The sequence below is a fragment of the Anolis carolinensis genome, chromosome 1 (genome assembly GCF_035594765.1).
Source record: "Anolis carolinensis isolate JA03-04 chromosome 1, rAnoCar3.1.pri, whole genome shotgun sequence".
Taxonomy (NCBI): domain Eukaryota; kingdom Metazoa; phylum Chordata; class Lepidosauria; order Squamata; family Dactyloidae; genus Anolis; species Anolis carolinensis.
In genome coordinates this window covers 237,427,886-237,448,681 of record NC_085841.1, presented here as the reverse complement: position 1 = coordinate 237,448,681, position 20,796 = coordinate 237,427,886, and the positions used below count along the sequence as shown (strand labels likewise).

General features: G+C 43.6%; 1 protein-coding gene across 1 annotated transcript; it reads right to left on the bottom strand.

The window, feature by feature from the left end:
* Positions 1-4,923: 4,923 nt before the first annotated feature.
* Positions 4,924-15,428, bottom strand: LOC103278941 (glycine N-acyltransferase-like protein 3). The gene is made up of 6 exons (XM_008111375.3): positions 15,300-15,428; positions 14,971-15,108; positions 14,538-14,645; positions 12,161-12,287; positions 10,268-10,388; positions 4,924-5,419 (listed from the first exon to the last, which is right to left on the bottom strand). Exons 2-6 carry the CDS (start codon positions 15,046-15,048, stop codon positions 5,017-5,019), a joined length of 837 nt encoding a protein of 278 aa, XP_008109582.2. The 5' UTR covers positions 15,049-15,108; positions 15,300-15,428; the 3' UTR covers positions 4,924-5,016.
* Between the last annotated feature and the right edge of the window lie 5,368 nt (positions 15,429-20,796).

Below are 20,796 nucleotides of genomic sequence, written 5' to 3'. Positions count from 1 at the left end.
CGTTATGATTTTACAAATTAAGCACCAAAACATCATGTTTTACAAGAAATCAATAGAAAAAGCAGTTCAGTACACGGTAACATTATGTAGTAATTACTGTATTTAGTAATTTACCACCGAAACATTGCAATGTATTGAAAACATTGACTACAAAAACATTGGACTACTAAAAGGCCGACTGTGTTGGGTAATACAGAACGTTGGATAAGCGAATGATTGGATAAGCGAGACTCTATTGTAGTTTTAATACTGTTTTTATATTTTGCTATTTTAATTGTGTTAATTGGACTTTTATATGTTATTATGTTTTAACTGCAGATTTAGTTGGTGTATTTTGTTGCATGCCTTAGGCTTGGTCCCACTTATAAGCCACCCTAAGTCCCTTTGGGGAGATGGTGGCAGAATATAAAAATAAAGTTGTTGTTATTTCACTTTGGCCAGTTTTTACACCTCTACAAATGGTTGCAACTGATACATTTGCTTTAACAGTGCAAAAGCAGCGCTAGCTATTGCAGAGTTCTGGAAATAAACATAAATTGTGACCATGCATGTTTATGTGGGGATGGCATCGCAAACACTGCATTACAAGAACAGTTTTTGTGGACCTCACAGCAACCTATGACATGGTGCAACATAGTAAAATGCTGCATAAAGTCTATCATATTACCCAGGACTTTGACTTTACAAAAACTGTCCAGACCCTCCTGGAAAACCGAAGCTTCTATGTGGAGTTTCAGGCAAGGAAAAGTAGATGGAGGAGGCAAAAGAATGGTTTACCCCAAGACAGCATTCTTGTACCAACAAGTCTGCCCACACAAAGCAGGTGGACATAGCACTGAATGAAACATGCAGAATAATCACAGGATGCCTTAAACCTACACCTGTTGATAAACACTACAAGTTAGCTGGCATTGCTCCCCTGATGTGCGACGGGAAGTTGCTGCTGTGAGAGAAATAAGGTCGAACATTGCGAAAGCCACCCACTGCATGACTATTAGCCAGTAGACTCAAATCATGGAAGGGCTTCATGAGAACCACCACTCCTCTTGATGTTCCTCCAGCAACAGCAAGGGTGTCCCTCTGGGCAGCTAAGCCAGGAAATCCCACGAGGGTCTGCTTCCGGAGGTAAACCAAGAATGGGCAACTTGGAAGTCCCTAAGACTCAGAAACGGAGTGGGCAGATCAAAAGACAGCTTGGCAACATGCACTACCTGGAGGAATCCTCCACCTTATGTGACTGTGGAGCAGAACAAACAATTCCGCATATGTATGCTTGCCCACAATGTCCTGTCTCATGTACTGAGGAGGAGTTGTTTAAAGCTACGGACAATGCAGTCGCTGTTGCCTGCTTTTGGTCTAAAATTATTTAGCTGCTTGTGAATCCTTTATTTTATCACTTTTAAACTTATTTATTAAGCAATGCTTTTGACACGAAATAAAAAAGCGCAAACACTGAATTTCCCTTCGCTGATCTGCCTTTTTATTGGCCAGGAGTCACATCTGTGCTGTCTGGATTAAGTTTCAATTTATTCCCCCTCATCTATTCCATTACAGATGGATTAGATTTTTTCCCACAACACCCCAAGCAATACATTTGGGTGTAAGTGATAATTATGTCAGTACATGTGCAAAATCTATACACTTTCATGTAGCTCTAGATGACATCAGAGACATAAGAACCAGAGAGGCACCCTTGGGTTTATGTAATGTTTGCATATAATTACAATCAGACCCCCAGCAATTCTACAACAATTTATTTTATATGCTAAAAATAGCACATATTATAGTAGCTAAATGTGAGCACATGCTGTAAATACCATTTATATGGCCAGGGAATTGAAAGAGATAGTCGTGTATGCTTATGAAAAGAATATACAGTTATAAGACATTCACTTGGGATCAGATGCTTTGGAAAAATGGTCTATTAATTATTGGAGTACAGTGTGATCAGATGAAGATTAGAGGCATGGTTTCTGAAATTAGTATACACATTAGACAACAATGTGACGTGACAGCTAAAAAAGTCAATGGGATTTTGGCCTGCATAAATAGGCATATAGTGTCTAGGTCCAGGAAGGTCATGCTACCCCTCTATTCTGCCTTGGTCAGACCACACCTGGAATACTGTGTCCAGTTCTGGGCACTGCAATTTAAGGGAGATGTTGAAAAGCTGGAATGTATCCAGAGGAGGGTGACTAAAATGATCAAGGGTCTGGAGAACAAGCCCTATGAGGAGAGACTTAAAGAACTGGGCATGTTTAGCCTGCAGAAGAGAAGGCTGAGAGGAGACATGATAGCCAGGTATAAATATGTAAGGGGAAGTCACAGGGAGGAGGGAGCAAGACTGGGACGCAGAACAATGGCTTCAAATTACAGGGAAGGAGATTCCACCTGAACATCAGGAAGAACTTCCTCACTGCGAGAGCTGTTCAGCAGGGGAACTCTCTTCCCAGAGTGTGGTGGAGGCTCCTTCTTTGGAGGCTTTTAAACAGAGGCTGGATGGCCATCTGTCGGGGATGCTTTGAATGCAATTTTCCTGCTTCTTGGCAGAGGGTTGGACTGGATGGCCCAGGAGGTCTCTTCCAACTCTAGGATTCTATGATCTGTACAGCCAAAGGAATTGATGCTTAAAGTGAATTAGCTCTATCCTACATAATGAAAGTAGATTTATAGTAGGTGGGGATGTGTGGCCCTGAGCCAAGCAGATTGACAGAGAAGCAGGGCCGGTCCAACGTTGACGCGGCTTCGGGCGCACGTGGAAGGGGGCGCTGTTGAGGCCTAATTCTGTGCATGCACCAACGTGCACGCACAGCACCATCGCCCAAAAGCGCCCTCCCTCTTCTCCCTCTTTTCCCTCCCTCCTTCCTCTTTTACCTGCTCTCCCCTTCTGCCTTGCAGCCAGGCTTTGAGGCTGCGGAGGGGGCAGGCTGGGGCCTAAGGGCACGGAGGGCACGCCCCTCCCAGGAGACCACGCCCCCTGCTTCCGAAGGAGTGCCTTGGAAGTGCCCTTTGGCCCCGCCCCCTCCTTAGCCCAATCAAGATGGCGGCTCATGGGCTATCTGGCAATGTTCCAGAAAGATTCTCTCCTGACGTTTTGCCTGCATCTATGGCAGGCACTCTCAGTGGTTGTGAGGTCTGTTGGAAACAAAGCAAGTGGGGTTTATATATCTGTGGAATGTTCAGGGTGGGGGAAAGAACTCTTGTCTGAGGCACATGTGAATGTTGCAAATGGCCACCGTTATTAGCATTAAATAGCCTTGCAGATTCAAAGCCTGGCTGCTTTTTGCCTGGCGTAATCCTTTGTTGGGATGTGTTAGCTTGCCCTGATTGAGGATCCCCTGGCGCCCTCCCTCTTCACCCTCCCTCCCTCCCTCCTTCTTCTCCCTCCTCTCCTTTTCCCTCCCATCCTTCACTCCTTCCTTCCTTCCTTCCTTCTTCCTTCCTTCCTTCTTCCTTCCTTCCTTCCTTCCTTCCTTCCTTCCTTCCTTCCTTCCTCATCTCCTTTCTACTGCATGGACACTCATAGGCAGTTTTCCCAGTCTCTCTGGTGAGTTTATAGGTATGCTCCAGAAGCATTCTCTTCTGACGTTTCGCCTGCATCTATGGCAGGCACTCTCAATGGTTGTGAGGTCTGTTGGAAACAAAGCAAGTGGGGTTTATATATCTGTGGAATGTTCAGGGTGGGGGAAAGAACTCTTGTCTGAGGCACATGTGAATATTGCAAATGGCCACCGTTATTAGCATTAAATAGCCTTGCAGCTTCAAAACCTGGCTGCTTTTTGCCTGGGGTAATCCTTTGTTGGGAGGTGTTAGCTTGCCCTGATTGAGGATCCCCCTCTTCTCCCTCCCTCCCTCTCTCCCTCCTTCTTCTCTCAGTGGTTGTGAGGTCTCTTGGAAACTAGGCAAACAGGGTTTATATATCTGTGGAATGTTCAGGGTTGGAAAAAGAACTGTTGTCTGAGGTACCTTGATTAGCATTACATAGTCTTGCAGCTTCAAAGCCTGGCTGCTTTCTGCCTGTGGTAATCTTTTGTTGGACGGTGTTAGCTGGCCCTGATTGTTTCCTTTGTTTTCTGAGTGGTGTTCTTTATTTACTGTCCTGATTTTAGAGTTTTTAAAATACTGACGTTTCGCCCACATCTACTAAGTTTGTCCCCACTTCAAGTAAATCACCCCAGCTTTGCCATCAGAGTTGTCAGAGGTTGAAAAGAATGTCTGCTCATCATTCTCATGCTCAGCAGAGGATAAGCACCATAGTTATCATGCTGAGTATATTCTCTAAAATGCCAAACCCTAGTTACTGTAGCCCTATTGAAGCTTCTATCAGAGTAAGAAGGCCAAAATTACCATATTACATCAATCTCAGCCACACCTTTTTTGCCTAAATGACTATTCCAAAAGTGAGGTGCACATTACATTTGTGTAATACAGTAAAGACAAGTGGGTTGCTGTGAGCTTTTTGGGCTGTATGGCCATGTTCCAGAAGCATTCTCTCCTGACATTTCGTCTGCATATATGGCAGGCATCCTTAGAGGTTGGAAACTAATTAAGTGGGGTTTATATATCTGCAGAATGTCCAGGATGGGAGAAAGATACTCTTGTCTGTTGGAGGCAGGTATAAATGTTTCAGTTGCTTGGCTGCTTCCTGCCTGGGGGAATCCTTTGTTGGGATGATTTATTAATATTATTATTATTAGGCCTTGCTCCAGGGAGGGATCTTCTGCCGTGGCTCCCTACCTATCTATCTACCTTGCCACATATTTTCCACATTGTGTGTATGTGTATGTATATATAAGATACATACACACACACACACACACACACATACAAACACATATGCAGGGACCATATGTGCCGTGTGTGTGTTCTATTCACCTCTACCTTCTACCTTTTATTTTTCAGTGATTGGTTTGTCGGGGGGGGGGGGGGGGGGGGGCGCCAAAATTACTGCTTGCTTACACTTGAAAATTTCCTAGAGCAGGCCCTGCAGAGAAGTTTTCTTTTGCTCTTCCTCTCCTATATTTCACCATGGATACAATAATGGCACAAGTCAGATACTTTCTGGTTGCCTCGACGCTCCTGTATCCTCTGCATGTGGACATTGCTTGGAGCAACATGTCCATATACAGGGTAGCCAGCAGAATGAGCTCTCATGCTTAGTGCCCTTCCTATCACGGCTGAAAGGTGCTTTCCACGGTGTGAGGGCAGGGTGTAGGAAATTCCTTGTGCCCCAGCATGGTCCATTATATTCCAGCTGATGAGCTGACCATTGGGATCCAGGATGCAGAAACTGAAGAAAGCCTCCACCAGGCTGGCTATGTACCTACGACTTCGTTCATTGCCTCCGTAGGCCCATGTCTCATTCACCAGGTCAACATGAGAGGCATTCAAGGTGGACATCGTGAAGCTGGGATCTAGCCTGTAAGATTGGAAATGTAACAAGAATGCAGATTGATATACTGGCTCAGTTCTCAAAAGTCATCAGTGCTTAGGGCCAAACCTTGATAACACATGAATGAGAATTCAGTGAGTGTCCAACCCCTTCGTTTCCCCTCCTTCTGTTCTGACAAATGATGCATGTTTTCCTGGGGCAAACTCCTGTGGGGAATAAGATCAGCTCCTGCCTTCTCCTGCTTGCCTACTTCCCAGCCCACTCCCAAAGTGGGAACACTCAGCAACAGGAGTGGGAGGAACCTTGGCACTTCTTGGCTGGGGTGTCCCACTTACTGTCTTCCAATCTGTGTTGAAGTGGTGGAGAAGAGATTGCTTCTGCCAGTTTAGACTCATATAAAGCAATTGAATGCAGTTAAACTGTATAATGTAAGCATTATAAGAGTCAACACTAATCATATAGTGCAGTTCCAAAGTTGATTCTAATACAGTGTTGTTTGTCATGATATCTGCTCATAAATCAAAAGAATATTTACTTTAAGGTACTGGGTTATTGAAATGAGGCAGTAGTTACGTAATTCACTGTTAATATACATTCCAATTTAAGACATATTGCTTGATTCTTCATATTAATTTTGGGCCAACAGTCCAATGCACCTTGATCCTAGGTAAAGGTTTTCCCTGACATTAAATCTAGTTGTGTCCGAATCTGGGGATTGGTGCTCATCTCTATTTCTAAGCCAAAGAGCTGGCGTTGTCCGTAGACACTTCCAAGGTCAAGTGGCCAGCATGACTGCATGGAGCACTGTTACCTTCCTGCCAAAGCAGTACCTATTGATTTACTCATGTTTGAATGTTTTCGAACTGCTAGGCTGGCAGAAGCTTGGGCTAACAGCAGGAGCTCACCCCATTCCCCAGATTCAAACTGCCAACCTTTTGGTCAGCAAGTTCAGCAACTCAGCGGTTTAATCCGCTGCACCATCAGGGGGCTCCTTGATCCTATCCTCTGAGATATTAGCTAGGCCTCCTAATTGGATGTCGTCTTCAAATTGAGATGATTGTCCTCTACTCCATCATCCAGGTAATTTATACACACAGTGAACAACACAACCAGGACAATTAGCCACTTTTATGTAGGCTTCTTTGGATACCTTCCTTTCCTCCTCACACTTTCACTATTTCTTCTCATGAATTCATTTGCCTTTGAACATTTTTGATTATGGGCTTATCATCCATTTCCCTGGGTTTGATGAAATCAGTTTTATAATTTCAGACTGCATATGTGTGATTACATTTATATCTTGCTTTTATCCTGATAACAAATCCCAGGAGAATGAGGTGGCTCCCACTCTAAGGTTTCAGCTGCATTCACCCCACTGATCAGATCTTTCCTACTGGAAAAATGCAGGTCAATAGTAATTGTTACTATTGTTACCACATCCACCTTCCGATAATGGAAGCAGGTGAGGTGGCAGAGTTTGAATTCCAACAAGCATCAAGCTTTTGAACATTTGGGCATATGTTCTAGGAAGACACCATTCAAGTGTTTAGTCTCACTTATGGGTCTACAGTAAACCCTCACAATGATATCACTGTTGCTTCGCTAATCTTAAATGTTTTCTGAAATCTTCCTGGTGTATCATTGATCTTCTCACAGATAAATAAGATTTTATATACCGTATATTACAAATCAGTATACTAGTAATACCGTATATACTCGAAGATAAGCCGAGTTTTTCAGCCATTATTTATTAGCTGAAAAAGCCTCCCCTGGCTTATAATCGGGTCAAGGTCAAGGCCGGCAATGGAGCCTGCAGGCTATTGCTTGCAATATGTGATCTATTTCTCTCTTCTCCTCCCTTATCAGTGTGTTTACTTTTGCAAAGCCTCCCTCGCTCTTAATCAAGGGAATGTTTTGAAAAGAGAAAGACACCTTGGCAAGTCAGGAAGAAGAAATATATATATTCATTAATCTTATGAAAGCATTTTCCCCTGAAATATTTGTTATATTCTCCTATAGGCATTAACCCCTTGCAAGCTTTTGCAGTATCTATGTACCTTTATAGATGTATCTATCTATATACATTAATTTTATATATGAATTTTCCCCTCATATGTTTGCAGGTCTTTGCAAATCCTTTATACATATAGATCCATGTACCTGTGTATCTGTAGCCATACATATACATTATTTTATATATGAATTTACCCTCATATGTTTGCAAGTCTCTGCAAATATCTATATAAAGAGAGATGTCTGGATAGATATGAATATATTCTTACCTACCTATATATAGGGCTTGCAAATATTACAGGGGGAAAATGAACGCACATATATATAGACAAGTCTAGATAGATATGAATATATATATATATATATATATATATATATATATATATATATATATATGGCTTGCAAATATTGTAGAGAAACACACACACACATAGAGGGGGGAATTTGCAAATGTTTCAGAGGTAAATGCATATGTGAAATTAGTGTATATAATTATAGATTTATATCTAGCTCTGCATTGTTTATGTAGGCTTTGAATGTTTGCCTGTTACTATGTTGGAAGCCGGCCTGATTCCTCATGGGGAGATAGGGTGGGATCCAAATGAAGTTTTTATTATTATTATTATTATTATTATTATTATTATTATTATTGATACCATATTGTTTTTGTTGCCCCTACTTTTCCACTTATAGAGCTAGTTTATTGTTTTTCTTTTAAATACTGTAAATATTCAAAAACATTTAACCTACTGATGCCTCGATTAATGAAATTTTATTGGTATCTATTTTTATTTTGAAATTTATCCGTAGCTGCTACATTTCCCACCCTTCGCTTATACTCGAGTCAATAAGTTATACCAGTTTTTTGCGGTTAAAATTAGGTGCCTCGGCTTATATTCGGGTCGGCTTATACTCGAGTATATACGGTATATATTAAATCTTATTACTAGGCAGTGTTAGGAGTTCAAGATCATTGTGTTTATTTCTCAAGCTGTGTTCTTTGGTATGTAGGACCAATAGCTGTTCTCTTCTGCAGTTTCTTTGTTATTCTTTTTCCTTGTCTGTCATGGGTTCACATAGGTAAGGTAAAGGTTTTCCCCTGACATTAAGTCCAGTTGTGACCAACTCTGGGGGTTGGTGCTCATCTCCATTTCTAGGCCGAAGAGCCGGCGTTGTCCGTAGACACCTCCAAGGTCATGTGGCCAGCATGACTGCATGGAGCGCCGTTACGTTCCCGCTGGGGTGGTACCTATTGATCTACTCACATTGGCATGTTTTCGAACTGCTAGGTTGGCAGGAGCTGGGGCTAACAGTGGGCGCTCATTCCGCTCTCAGGATTTGAACCTGGCACCTTTTGGTCCGCAAGTTCAGCAGCTCAGCGCTTTAATGCACTGTGCCACCAGGGGCCCCTGGGTTCACATACTGTTACCCAAATTCCTCCTTTATAATTGAGTCTATTGTCCTCATAATTGCAGCCCCTCTACAATATTGTATCTTTCCTGCACAGAACATAGTTTAAAGCACTCCTGTTCAAGCTTACAAGGGTCCCTGTAAATACATTCTTGTCAAAGGTTGGTGGCACAACCATTCTCCTGCCAGTGTGTTGCTTGTGCGGCGAGCCTGCTGTGTTCTTTCTGTCCAAAAAATCCTCATCCCCACCTGATAAGCTGAAGTGTACAAACACAGACCTAAAGATGTTAACCTTCTCTTCCAGCATGGCATCCAGCTTGCACTTGCTGCAGGTATAGGTCCCTACATTTTCATAGCTGTGGCAGAATTACCATAGCAGCTCTCTCAGCATCCATGCACTTTCATTGTATGTTCCTGCATGGCAGTGGGTTGGGCTGGATGTCCCTTATAGTGTCTTCCAGCTCTAAGATTCTATGATTCATCCTATGCTGGCAAAATACCAGAATACGGGGTCTCCCAATCAAACCCCTCCACAAAACAACCCCTACAAAATGTCTGTTAACTTGATCCCATTGGATGTGTTTTTGCTCTCATGTTGTTGCAAGAACTCCCAGTTGCTCAGTTTGTTCTGCACAAGCAGAAGCAGGGGGTGGGAGGCAATTGATCATTGCCAGAATATAGGGATGTTGAGGGATGGGTGTGTATGAAAGCCTGTAGACATCCATAAATGTTAGACAGCCCACTAAAGCAAGCAAAACATGCAAAACTTTAATTCTATTTTCATAATAGATAATTCTGATTACAATATGTGGACAAAAAATGGTTACAAAACAGCCTATTCTTCTCTAGGTGCAAAGTATGATAGGTAAAGGTTTTCTCCTGACATTAAGTCTAGTCGTGTCCAACTCTTGAGAGCCGGCGTTGTCTGTAAACACCTCCAAAGTCATGTGGCCAGCATGACTGCATGGAGAGCTGTTACTTTCATGCTGAAATGGTACCTATTGATGTATTCACATTTGCATGTTTTCGAACTGCTAGGTTTGAAGATTTTTTTAAACGAGAAAGAACTCACAAAGAAGACTGAACAAAGGAAATTAAAAGAAGTAAAAGCCAGTTTTCCAAAATAGAAAATGTCTTTATGCAATGCTCCTTACCTAACATTAAAAATGTCTTTATACAACACTAAATGGGCTTGCCAAGAAGTTATATTGTGTGGGGGATGGCACTGTAATATGCTTCTGAGAAAGATACTTTATATCAAAGTTTTGACCTGAAACAAAAATGTTATTCTTGAGCCATGGTTGTAACCATTGAATGGTGGACTAAAAAGCCTATTTGAAATTGCAATGGGCAGATTAGGAATTTCCCAAGTGGGAGCAACCCATGTTTCTTAGTGTCCCAAAATATCAAAAATGACATCCTCAATTTTTGTGTGACAGCATGGATACTCACCGATGCTCAGGCAATTTATTTGGGTCAGGGTGCAGATAGGTCAAGTAGGGTAATGCTGACAGTGGCACATTCTTGGTGGTGACAGCTTCTTGGGAGACTTGAAGTATACCCTGCTGGTTCCCTGAAGAGCCATAAAATATTTTGTCAGCAAGTGTGTTGTGTGTGTGTGTGTCTCCAATGTGTGTCTATACTAGAGTGTTGATAGAATTCTGTTAGATGGAGGACTTTCCACGTGCATAGCTAGGTAGCTGAGCACGTACCTCGGCAGCATTTGGGAAGTGTCAGATGGAGGATCTAGAGCAGATTTTCCCAACCCTTTTTTGTTTGTGTCCCACCTAATCATCTCTAAAATCCTGATCCTCCTCAGTGACATATAATTCCTATTATTCAAAAAGTGAACACCTATTCATGTGTTAGTAATTCAGTAGCATGTTTCGAATTCTTTTCTCATAAAGAGACACTGGCAGTAAAGCTAGGACCAAATCCAGCTTGTGGGTTTTCTGACATTATGGTTGACATCATGATTAATGATGAGGCATTTTCCTTCTATTCTCATCACCTATTCAAAAGGTTATTTTCCCGCAAAAATAATGCAAATATTTTAAGTAGCCTGGAAAAATGTGCAGAATTGGAAAAGGCAAGATTTCTATGCTCAAAACTGCCAGTTTTTGCTAATCAATTAAAACTTTTTGCGCTTGATAAAGTTAAGTCATGAAATGGAACCACTATCACATGGGCAGTAGTAATATTTGCGTCATCGAATATCGATTTAAGTAATCTGCATTGAATTCAGGTCAACTCAAGGGTCCAAATTCATAGCATGTATTTGGTGAGGATATGCAAGAATATCCTGTCACCTGACACTAATTTTCTTGCAGCTAATAATCTTTTTAAAAAATTCATACAAAAATATTGACTTACCTATGAAAGTAACAACTGTCATTTGGATTTTTTTCACAGATTTCTTGTTGCATTCATATGCAGAACTATACACACACACACACACACACACACACACACACACACACAGAGTGTTCCCTCACTACTTCGCAGTTCACTTTTTCACGGTTTTTCAATAAACATTGTTATTAGGTTGCAATGTATGGCTTACACTTAAACAAGAAAAGTCATGTGGATGAACATTGATGGGTAATACTTGACTTGACACATGACAATAATCTAGAAGTCTAACAAAACACAAGTTTGTATTTTATAAATCAACAAGTGTGAATATATACAGAGAAGGATGACCGAGATGGCAAAAATGTCCAAACGGAAACCTGTGAGGGATGATTGAAGGAAACTGGTATATTTACCCTGGTGAATCGAGAAAATGAGCTTAATTCCTGCTGCAGCAGAAAGTGAGACCCAAACAAGTATGTTCACATCAAGGAAGGTAGATTCTAAGTAAACATGAGGAAATATTGGTTGGCAACAGAACAGGTGATCTCTGTCCTGGATGTTTTAGATGTGGATTCCTGCATCAGCCAGGGGTTGGGCCAGATGATCCTCAGAGTCCCTTGCAACTCTGTCATTGTATGATTCTGTCTGTCATTCTTTAGCTCAGTGCTGCCTTCTTTTCTCCCCTTTTTTAACCCCTCATCATCTGTGGGATGGTGTGTGTGTAAACCTCATTTTCATCCTTTCCTTGTTGTCTTTTTCTCTTAGGAACCCTTGATCCCCTAATAATCTGGTTTCCCCCTATTTGCAAGTGTTATACACTTGTGCATCTTAACCTAATTATTTTAAAACACCTAATATTTGTGGCACTATAACACTTATGTAATAATTGTATATGTGGGAGAATATAGTGTACTGTACCATTTGATCAAACTGCAGACCTATATAAAGTCATCTTAACTGTTCCCTCAGAAGGAAAGAACTGGCATCTACCTTGGATTTGTATACTTTGAGCCCAATTGATAGCATCTGTGTCCAGTGCCAGAGTTCGATATGCATCAAGATCATGGTAAAATGCTGCATATGTATTGATGTGGCAATTTGAGTCGTCTGAGGCAACCTAGAAAAGAGAGACATAGATTTCCACAGAATTTTGTTTAATAACTGTCCTGCCATTTCTAAAATGATTCCATATTCTACATTACTTACTTGGTTTCAAATGAGTAACTAAGAAATGTCTCCTGGCCTGGTCTGATCCCACGCCCCCAAGCCTACTTTACCAGGCACAACTGCACCAAGTGATGGTCATCTGTTCTGCTGGTGATTTGGACAGTTGAGGATTATATTCTCACCTCTGCTCCCACCAGCAAGTGAAGCTGTGACAAAGGTTCTGGTTCTGATTTTTGCAGCCACACTAGCTGGTGATAATGAGTTGGAAAAGTAACCCTGCTATGTGTTGTTGAAGGCTTTCATGGCCGGAATCACTAGGTGGCTGTGAGTTTTCTGGGCTGTATGTCCATATTCCAAAAGCCTTCTCTTCTTAGGTTTCGCCCACATCCTCAGAGGTTGAATTAGTCTGCAATGCTTTTTCTGTTCCTTGACTCGTGTTTGGACAATGCTATGTTTGGTGGTCCCTATGTAGACTTGTCTACAGCTGCATGGTATACAGTAGACTCCTGCAGAGGTGAGTGGATCCCTCTTGTCTTTTGCTGAATGTAGCATTTGTTGGATTTTCTTAGTGGGTCTGTAGATAATTTGTAGGTTGCGTTTCTTCATCAGCTTCCCTATGTGGTCAGTGATTCCCTTGATGTGTGGTAAGAACACTCTTCCTCTGGGTGGATCTTTGTTTTAGTCTTGTGCCTTGTTCTTGGCCTTGCAGCTCTTCTGATGTCTGTGATGGAGTCTCCATTGGCCTGTAGAGCCCAGTTTAGGTGGTTTAGTTCCCCTTGAAAGAGGTGGGTTAGCAGATTCTTTTTTGCACTGTCTGACAGGGCTTTGGTTGTGCTTCTTTTTAGGCTTGGGTGATGGTTGGAGTTTTTATGTATGTATCTATCTGTGTGTAGGTTTTCTGTAAACTTGTGGCCCAATTTTTGATCAGCAAAGGACAAAAGGGATCCTCTCCCCTCTACAGGAGTCTACCGTATACCATGCAGTTGTGGAGAAGTCTACATAGGGACCACCAAACACAGCATCACACAAACACAAATCAAGGAACACGAAAGGCACTGCAGATTAACTCAGCCAGAGAAGTAAGCCATAGCAGAGCACCTAAGAAACCAACCTGGACCCAGAATATTATCTGAGAACACAGAAATGCTGGACCACTCTCACAACCATCATGTCAGGCTACACAAAGAAGCCACTGAAATCCACAGACATGTGGACAATTTCAACAGAAAGAAGAAAACCATGAAAATGAACAAAATCTGGCTACCAGTATTTAAAAAACCCTCTAAAATCAGGACAGTACATAAAGAGCAACACTCAAAAAGCAAGGGAATTCCAGACAAGACTCAATCAGGCCAGCTAACACCTCCCAACAAAGGATTCCCCCAGGCAGCAACCAGCCAGGCCTTGAAACTGCAAGCCTATTCAATGCTAATCAAGCTGGCCAATTGGAACATTCACACTGGCCTCCAACAGACAAGAGTTCTTTCTCCCACCCTGGACCTTCCATAGATATATAAACCTCCCTTGCTTAGTTTTCCAATATACCACACAACCTCTGAGAATGCCTGCCATAGATGTGGGTGAAACATCAGGAGAGAAAGCATCTGGAACATGGCCATACAGCCTGGAAAATTCACAGCAACCCAGTAACCCTGCTATGCCCTGATAGCCGGTAAAAATGCATACCTTGATACAACATTACATAGTCATATTCATATACAGTAGAGTCTCACTTATCCAACATTCGCTTATCCAACGTTCTGGATTATCCAACACATTTTTGTAGTCAATGTTTTCAATATATTATATTTTGGTGCAAAATTCGTAAATACGGTAATTACTACATATTGAACTACTTTTTCTGCCAAATTTGTTGTATAACATGATGTTTTGGTGCTTAATTTGTAAAATCATAACCTAATTTGATGTTTAATAGGCTTCTCCTTAATCTCTCCTTATTATCCAACATATTCGCTTATCCAACGTTCTGCCGTCCCATTTATGTTGGATAAGTGAGACTCTACTGTATTTAGTAACATTGCATTAGTATATTAATTAATATTTTAGGTAACAGTAATTCAGAATGCATACTAGAACTCCTGCATTTTAAGAATTAACAAAAGTAATCCACCCCCACCCACAAGTTCTTTGCTAGAACTTCATATAGAGTGTGTTCTGTAAGATACCCCAAAATTGATACCTTTCTGTGTGGCCGACTCAGGACAGCTTTAAAATTGGGCCAGGAATCCACAATCACCTCATGGCCAAGTGGGTTCCCACGATTTATGTTCATTACTGTTCCGTGGACCTGTCAAGAATCAGATGTCAGAACTGGTGCTGCAGTGTAAACAAAGGGGACAGTCTGAGACCAATGAGTGAGGGAGAATCTGAATCAGATTTTGATCTCCTGTATCTATATAAGCACGTCAAAGTGGTCGTATCTTCCTCACAGCCAGCTGATGGACAAAATATGGGAATTCATAGACCCGTTCCAAGCCTAGATTTGCATACACACATGCACATACAGACACACACAGAAAATATAACATCCAAAGTTTTCCTCTGATTCCTTATGGCAAAGCTAGAGGTGCTGGCAGATATCTGCTCAGCTGTTCAGGCAATCTCGCAGTTACCCCAAGCGCTTGAGGGAGGCACTTCTTCAGCATCCCCTCCAGTATCTGCAACTTGGAAGGGCAGGAAAGAATCAACATTGCTTGAGAGGCAGAGGTCGATGACCAGGTCCCAGAAGAAACAAAATGGGTGGCAAGCACCTAAAAAAGGAGATACCAGTTCTGTTAGCCCTAAACTGAGGAGCTTTACATATCTATCATTCAAGAAAGAAATTTGGTATACATTGGTACAGCAACAAAGAGAACAGTAATCAGTCCACTTGACCGCTCAAGAGAGGCAACAGCATGCCCATATGAACTACTACAGCTCTGTCACACAGGCAGCTACTCACCAGTGTTGATCAGCTTTCCTTACTGAAAGGAATAGTTTAGTAGGAATAAAAAGCTGAGGCAATGGCTCTTCTTTGCCTGTGTTTCGTCCAGCCGAGTCTCTGGGTAGAGTTGCTTTGTTTTAGAACAAGAGCCAGGAGTGGGGTCGGAGGGTAGAAGATGTGTGTAAATCTATACTAGAATGGATGAAACATTAACAGAGCCTTTTCTTGAATTGTATCTATGGATATGAGTGGATGAGATCCATGTAGCACAGAATATTTGGCTGAATCCCTGAATATAGGTGAAATGGTTGTGCTTCTGAAGGATAGGGAAGAGGTGACTATCTAATGCAGCGTTTCTCAACCTGGGGGTCGGGACCTTTGGGGGGGTTACGAGGGAGTTCCGAATGCTCTTTGATTGTAGGTGAACTATAAATCCCAGCAACTAAAACTCCCAAATCCCAGCAACTAAAACTCCCAAAATCAATTCCCTTCCCCGCAACCCCATCAGTTTTCAAATTTGGGTGTATCGGGTATTTGTGCCAAATTTGATCCAGTGAATGGAAATACATCCTGCATATCAGATATTTACATTACAATTCATAACAGTGACAAAATTACAATTATGAAGTAGCAACGAAAATTATTTTATGGTTGGGGTTTGCCACAACATGAGGAACTGTATTAAGGGGTCGCGGCATTAGGAAGGTTGAGAACCACTGATCTAATGGGACGCTTCTGCTTTCTGCAGTGTCTCCTATCAGGTATTGCTGATGGAGACGATGGACAGATTTAATATTTGGTGAATTTTTTTGAATTAGGCGATCCCTCGACGTTCGAGGACGATGGTCTTCCAACCTTGGTATCTTGGGCGTGTGTTCTTAGGTGACTGAAGAGACCGATTCTTGACCCGCATATTCTCCCGCAGTGAGGACATCGGTTTCCAGGTGGAAGGCGGTCCCGGTCGGGGTTAGCTTGACGCTCCTTCCTCTTGGCACGTTTCTCCCTTAAGCCCTCCGTTCGTGCCTCTTCAAACTCCGCAGCACTGCTGGTCACAGCTGACCTCCAATTAGAGCGCTCAAGGGCCAGGGCTTCCCAGTTCTCAGTGTCTATGCCACAGTTTTTAAGGTTGGCTTTGAGCCCATCTTTAAATCTCTTTTCCTGCCCTCCAACATTCCGTTTCCCATTCTTGAGTTCAGAGTAGAGGAGCTGCTTTGGGAGACGGTGATCGGGCATTCGGACAACGTGGCCAGTCCAACGGAGTTGATGGCGTAAGAGCATCGCTTCAATGCTGGTGGTCTTTGCTTCCTCAAGCACGCTGACATTTGTCCGCCTGTCTTCCCAAGAGATTTGCAGGATTTTCCTGAGACAACGCTGATGGAAACGCTCCAGGAGTTTGGTGTGACGTCTGTACACAGTCCACGTTTCGCAGGCATAGAGCAGGGTTGGGAGGACAATGGCTTTATAGACAAGCACCTTGGTCTCTCTACGGATGTCCCGGTCATCGAACACTCTCTGCTTCATACGGAAAAATGCTGCACTCGCAGAGCTCAGGCGGTGTTGTATTTCAGTGTCGATGTTGACTTTTGTGGAGAGGTGGCTACCAAGGTAGCGGAAATGGTCAACATTTTCTAATGTTGCACCGTTAAGCTGTATTCCTGGCTTTGCAGAGGGATTAGCTGGTGCCTGTTGGAAGAGCACTTTGGTTTTCTCGATGTTCAGTGAGAGGCCGAGCTTCTCGTATGCTTCTGCGAAGGTGTTTAGAGTGGCTTGTAGGTCTTCTTCTGAACGCGCACAGACTACGTTGTCATCAGCATATTGGAGTTCTATAACAGATGTTGTGGTGACCTTGGTTTTGGCTCTCAGTCTGCTGAGGTTAAATAGCTTGCCATCTGTCCGATAGATGATTTCCACTCCGGTGGGAAGCTTCCCATCAACAAGGTGAAGTATCATAGCGATGAAGATGGAAAATAAGGTGGGGGCAATAACACATCCCTGCTTGACACCTGATTCAACCTTAAATGGGTCACTTTGGGAGCCGTTGCTGTCCAAGACTGTTGCCATCATGTCATCATGGAGGAGCCGCAGGATGTTCACAAATTTGTCAGGGCACCCGATTTTTTGGAGGATGGTCCAGAGAGCGCTGCGATTCACTGTGTCGAATGCCTTTGCAAGGTCAATGAATGCCATGTACAGAGGTTGGTTTTGTTCCCTGCATTTTTCTTGGAGCTGTCGAGCAGTGAAGATCATGTCCACTGTTCCTCTGGAGGGGCGGAAGCCATTCTGGGATTCTGGGAGGGTGTCTTCTGAGACAGGGAGAAGGCGGTTTGCAAGGATTCTTGCGAGGATTTTCCCGGCGGAGGTTAGAAGGGAGATACCACGATAGTTCCCGCAGTCTGTTCTGTCCCCTTTCTTGAAAAGGGTGATGATGGTGGCATCCTTGAAGTCTGCTGGGATTTTCTCGGTCATCCACACCTTTTCAATAAGCTGGTGGAGTTGTTGCATCAGCTCAGGTCCACCCTCTTTGAAGATTTCAGCGGGAATCCCATCAGGTCCGCTAGCTTTGTTGTTTTTTTGTTGGCTGATGGCATTGCTGACTTCTTCCAAACTAGGCAGTGCTGCAAGCTCATCCCTGGTTTGTTGTTGCGGGATTTGTGAGAGGGTCTCTTCGGCCACATTGGAGCTGCGATTCAGCAGGTTCTGGTAGTGCTCTTTCCAACGTAGTGCAATTGATGTTTTGTCCTTCAGAATTTTGGTTCCATCTGATGAGCGTAGGGGCTGTATGCCATGGTTTCTTGGTCCATAAATGATCTTTGTGGCTTTGAAAAATCCCTGAGCGTCATGGGTATCTGCAAGGTGTTGGATTTCTTCAGCCTTCTTTGTCCACCAGATGTTCTTGAGTTCTCTGGTCCTTCTTTGGACCTCGGCTTTTGCACTGGCATAGATCTTTTTCTTGGCAGCACAGTTGGTGTCTCTCTGCCATGTTTGGAAGGCTTTCCTTTTGTTATCAATCAGCTGTTGGATCTCTTTGTCGTTATCATCAAACCAGTCTTGATGTTTCTTAGTTAGGTATCCAATGCTTTCTTCGCAGGCTGTGATGATGGAGGTCTTCAGTTTGTTCCAATGTTCCTCAACATTTTCGGGGTGTTCTGTGGGTAGATGATCTTTGAGTGTTGTTTGGAGAAGGGCTCGTTTGGAGGGCACCTGAAGGGCTTGGGTGTTCATTTTTCGCCTTGTTTTCCTTCCTTGGAGTCTGCGTTTGGGGACGATCTTGATAGCCATCGTGGATCGGATTAGCCTGTGGTCTGTCCAGCAGTCATCAGTACCTGTCATGGCTCTTGTGAGAAGCACATCGCGGCGGTCTCTGGCACGTGTGATAACATAGTCCAGGAGGTGCCAATGCTTTGACCGAGGGTGCTTCCATGATGTCTTGAGCTTGTTTTTCTGGCGGAAGAGCGTGTTGGTGATGACAAGGTTGTGCTCTCCGCATTTGGTGAGAAGCAAGATGCCATTCGAGTTGCTGTTTCCGACCCCGTCTTTTCCTATGATCCCTGGCCACAGGTCAGAGTCCCTTCCGACTCTTGCGTTAAAGTCCCCCAGGAGGATGATTTTGTCCTCCTTAGGTATCTCCGATAGGATGGTATCCAGCTGACAGTAAAATTTTTCCTTGATGTCTTCGTCAGCATCTAGAGTTGGTGCATAGGCGCATATGATGGTTGCCTGTTGGTTTTTGGCAAGGTTAATTCGGAGGGTTGAAAGTCGTTCGTTGATGCCAGTGGGTGCTTCAGTCAGGTGCTTCACCAGGTCGTTTCTGATAGCAAAGCCAACTCCGTGTATTCTTCTTCGCTCTTCTTCAGGTAGTCCCTTCCAGAAGAAGGTGTAGCCTCCCTTTTCTTCCTTCAGCTGCCCCTCTCCTGCTCTCCGGGTCTCCTGAAGGGCTGCTATGTCGATCTTGAAGCGTCCCAGCTCTCTTGCAATGAGAGCAGTCCTGCGTTCGGGGCGCTCGCTGTCAGTGTTATCTAACAATGTCCGTACGTTCCATGTTCCAAAGTTCATTTTTCTTTTTTGGCCGCAGAGTGGTGACCCCTCTGGACGCGGCAGTCCAGTCAGGGTAGGAGAGGCAGACTATGTTTAGGGCACCTTTTCTAGCCCCTTCCCCGTGTGGGGTGAGCAGAGCGGATCCTAAAAAGGGCTGCTCAGTCATGGATACAGCTGCCGGACTACTCAACTGCCTCGGTCCTTGAGGTAGAACGACTGAGTCCATATCCACCGCCCATGTGCCAGTCTGTGACTAGGGGCTTCCAGATTTCACAGTCCTGCCCCCGTCGCCACTCGCTGATCGCCATGGGACTTTTGTAGGTTTGTTTTTATTTTTGTTGGAAGACGCCTGTGCGTGATTTTTTTTAATGTGTGGAGGTCGGTGCACGGCCGGTCAACACACAGTCTTCACAGAGTGAGGTTCCAGCAGTGGTGTGGTTAACACAACGACAGTGGCTTCTCAGTCTGTTGCAGCCTTCTTCCGCCTTCACAGCCGTTGTAACATGTACCATGTTATCCTCCGCCTGCTCCGCCGTTGAGGTCTTTGGGTCTTCGGATTGTGCTTGGTCTGGAACCTCCCCTGCGGCCACTCCTGGGAGTGCATCACTCCAGTGCCCACAGGTTCATCGGAACACGCAAGCCCCCTCACCACGGCAAGGTGACAATCCATCGAGGGGGTAGGAATATTTGGTAGGAATGTGTCAAGAAGCTGTGGAATAGGTGCGTGATTTATAGTTTTCTCCTTCACAATCATGCCCTCCCTAAATACGCTGTGCACCAGACCGATTGTCTCAGAGGCAAGCTTTAAAAATCAACCCAAACATAGCATAATCCTTTATCAGTTGTCAGCAGAGATTTTATTGCATAGCCTGACCTTGTGCCACTCACTGTTTAAGAAAACTCTTTGACTCAGTTTTCATCCAAACTCACAATAGAGGCTTTTAATCTTGATACGCTGCTTTAAATACAGCTATATACACACATCAGAATCCCCTGATGTCCCATCTGTCAATGGCATATGCAGAAATATATTCACGAAAGATATTAGCAACAGATGTATGGCGGAAGCAAGAGAATCATGGCAAGAGAGATGGAGCCTCCGGTGGCCTAGGGGATAAAAGCCTTGTGACTTGAAGGTTCGGTTGCTGACCTGAAGGCTGCCTGATGAGCTCCCTTTATCAGCTCCAGCTCCATGCAGGGACATGAGAGAAGCCTCCCACAAGGATGGCAAAAACATCAAAACATCCGGGCGTCCCCTGGGCAACATCCTTGCAGACGGCCAATTCTCTCACTCCAGAAGCAACTCCGGTTGCTCCTGACACGAAAAAAAATGGCAAGAGAGAGAACACATGCTTGTTGCCCGCTTTTGTACCCATTGCTTCTCGTCATCAACCATGGACAAAAGTGAATGATGTAACCTTCATCATGCCTGTCACACAGTCATGACTCAGCTTCTTTTGCCTGTCCCTTAAGTTCCACA

Coding starts and splice junctions, on each gene's coding strand:
- LOC103278941 (XM_008111375.3), bottom strand. CDS start 15,048: ATGTTGATTCTTTCCTGCCCTTCCAAGTTGCAGATACTGGAGGGGATG. Junction 14,646..14,970: donor GCCTCCCTCAAGCGCTTGGG/GTAACTGCGAGA, acceptor GATTCTTGACAG/GTCCACGGAACAGTAATGAA. Junction 5,420..10,267: donor AATAAATTGCCTGAGCATCG/GTGAGTATCCAT, acceptor CCAATCTTACAG/GCTAGATCCCAGCTTCACGA.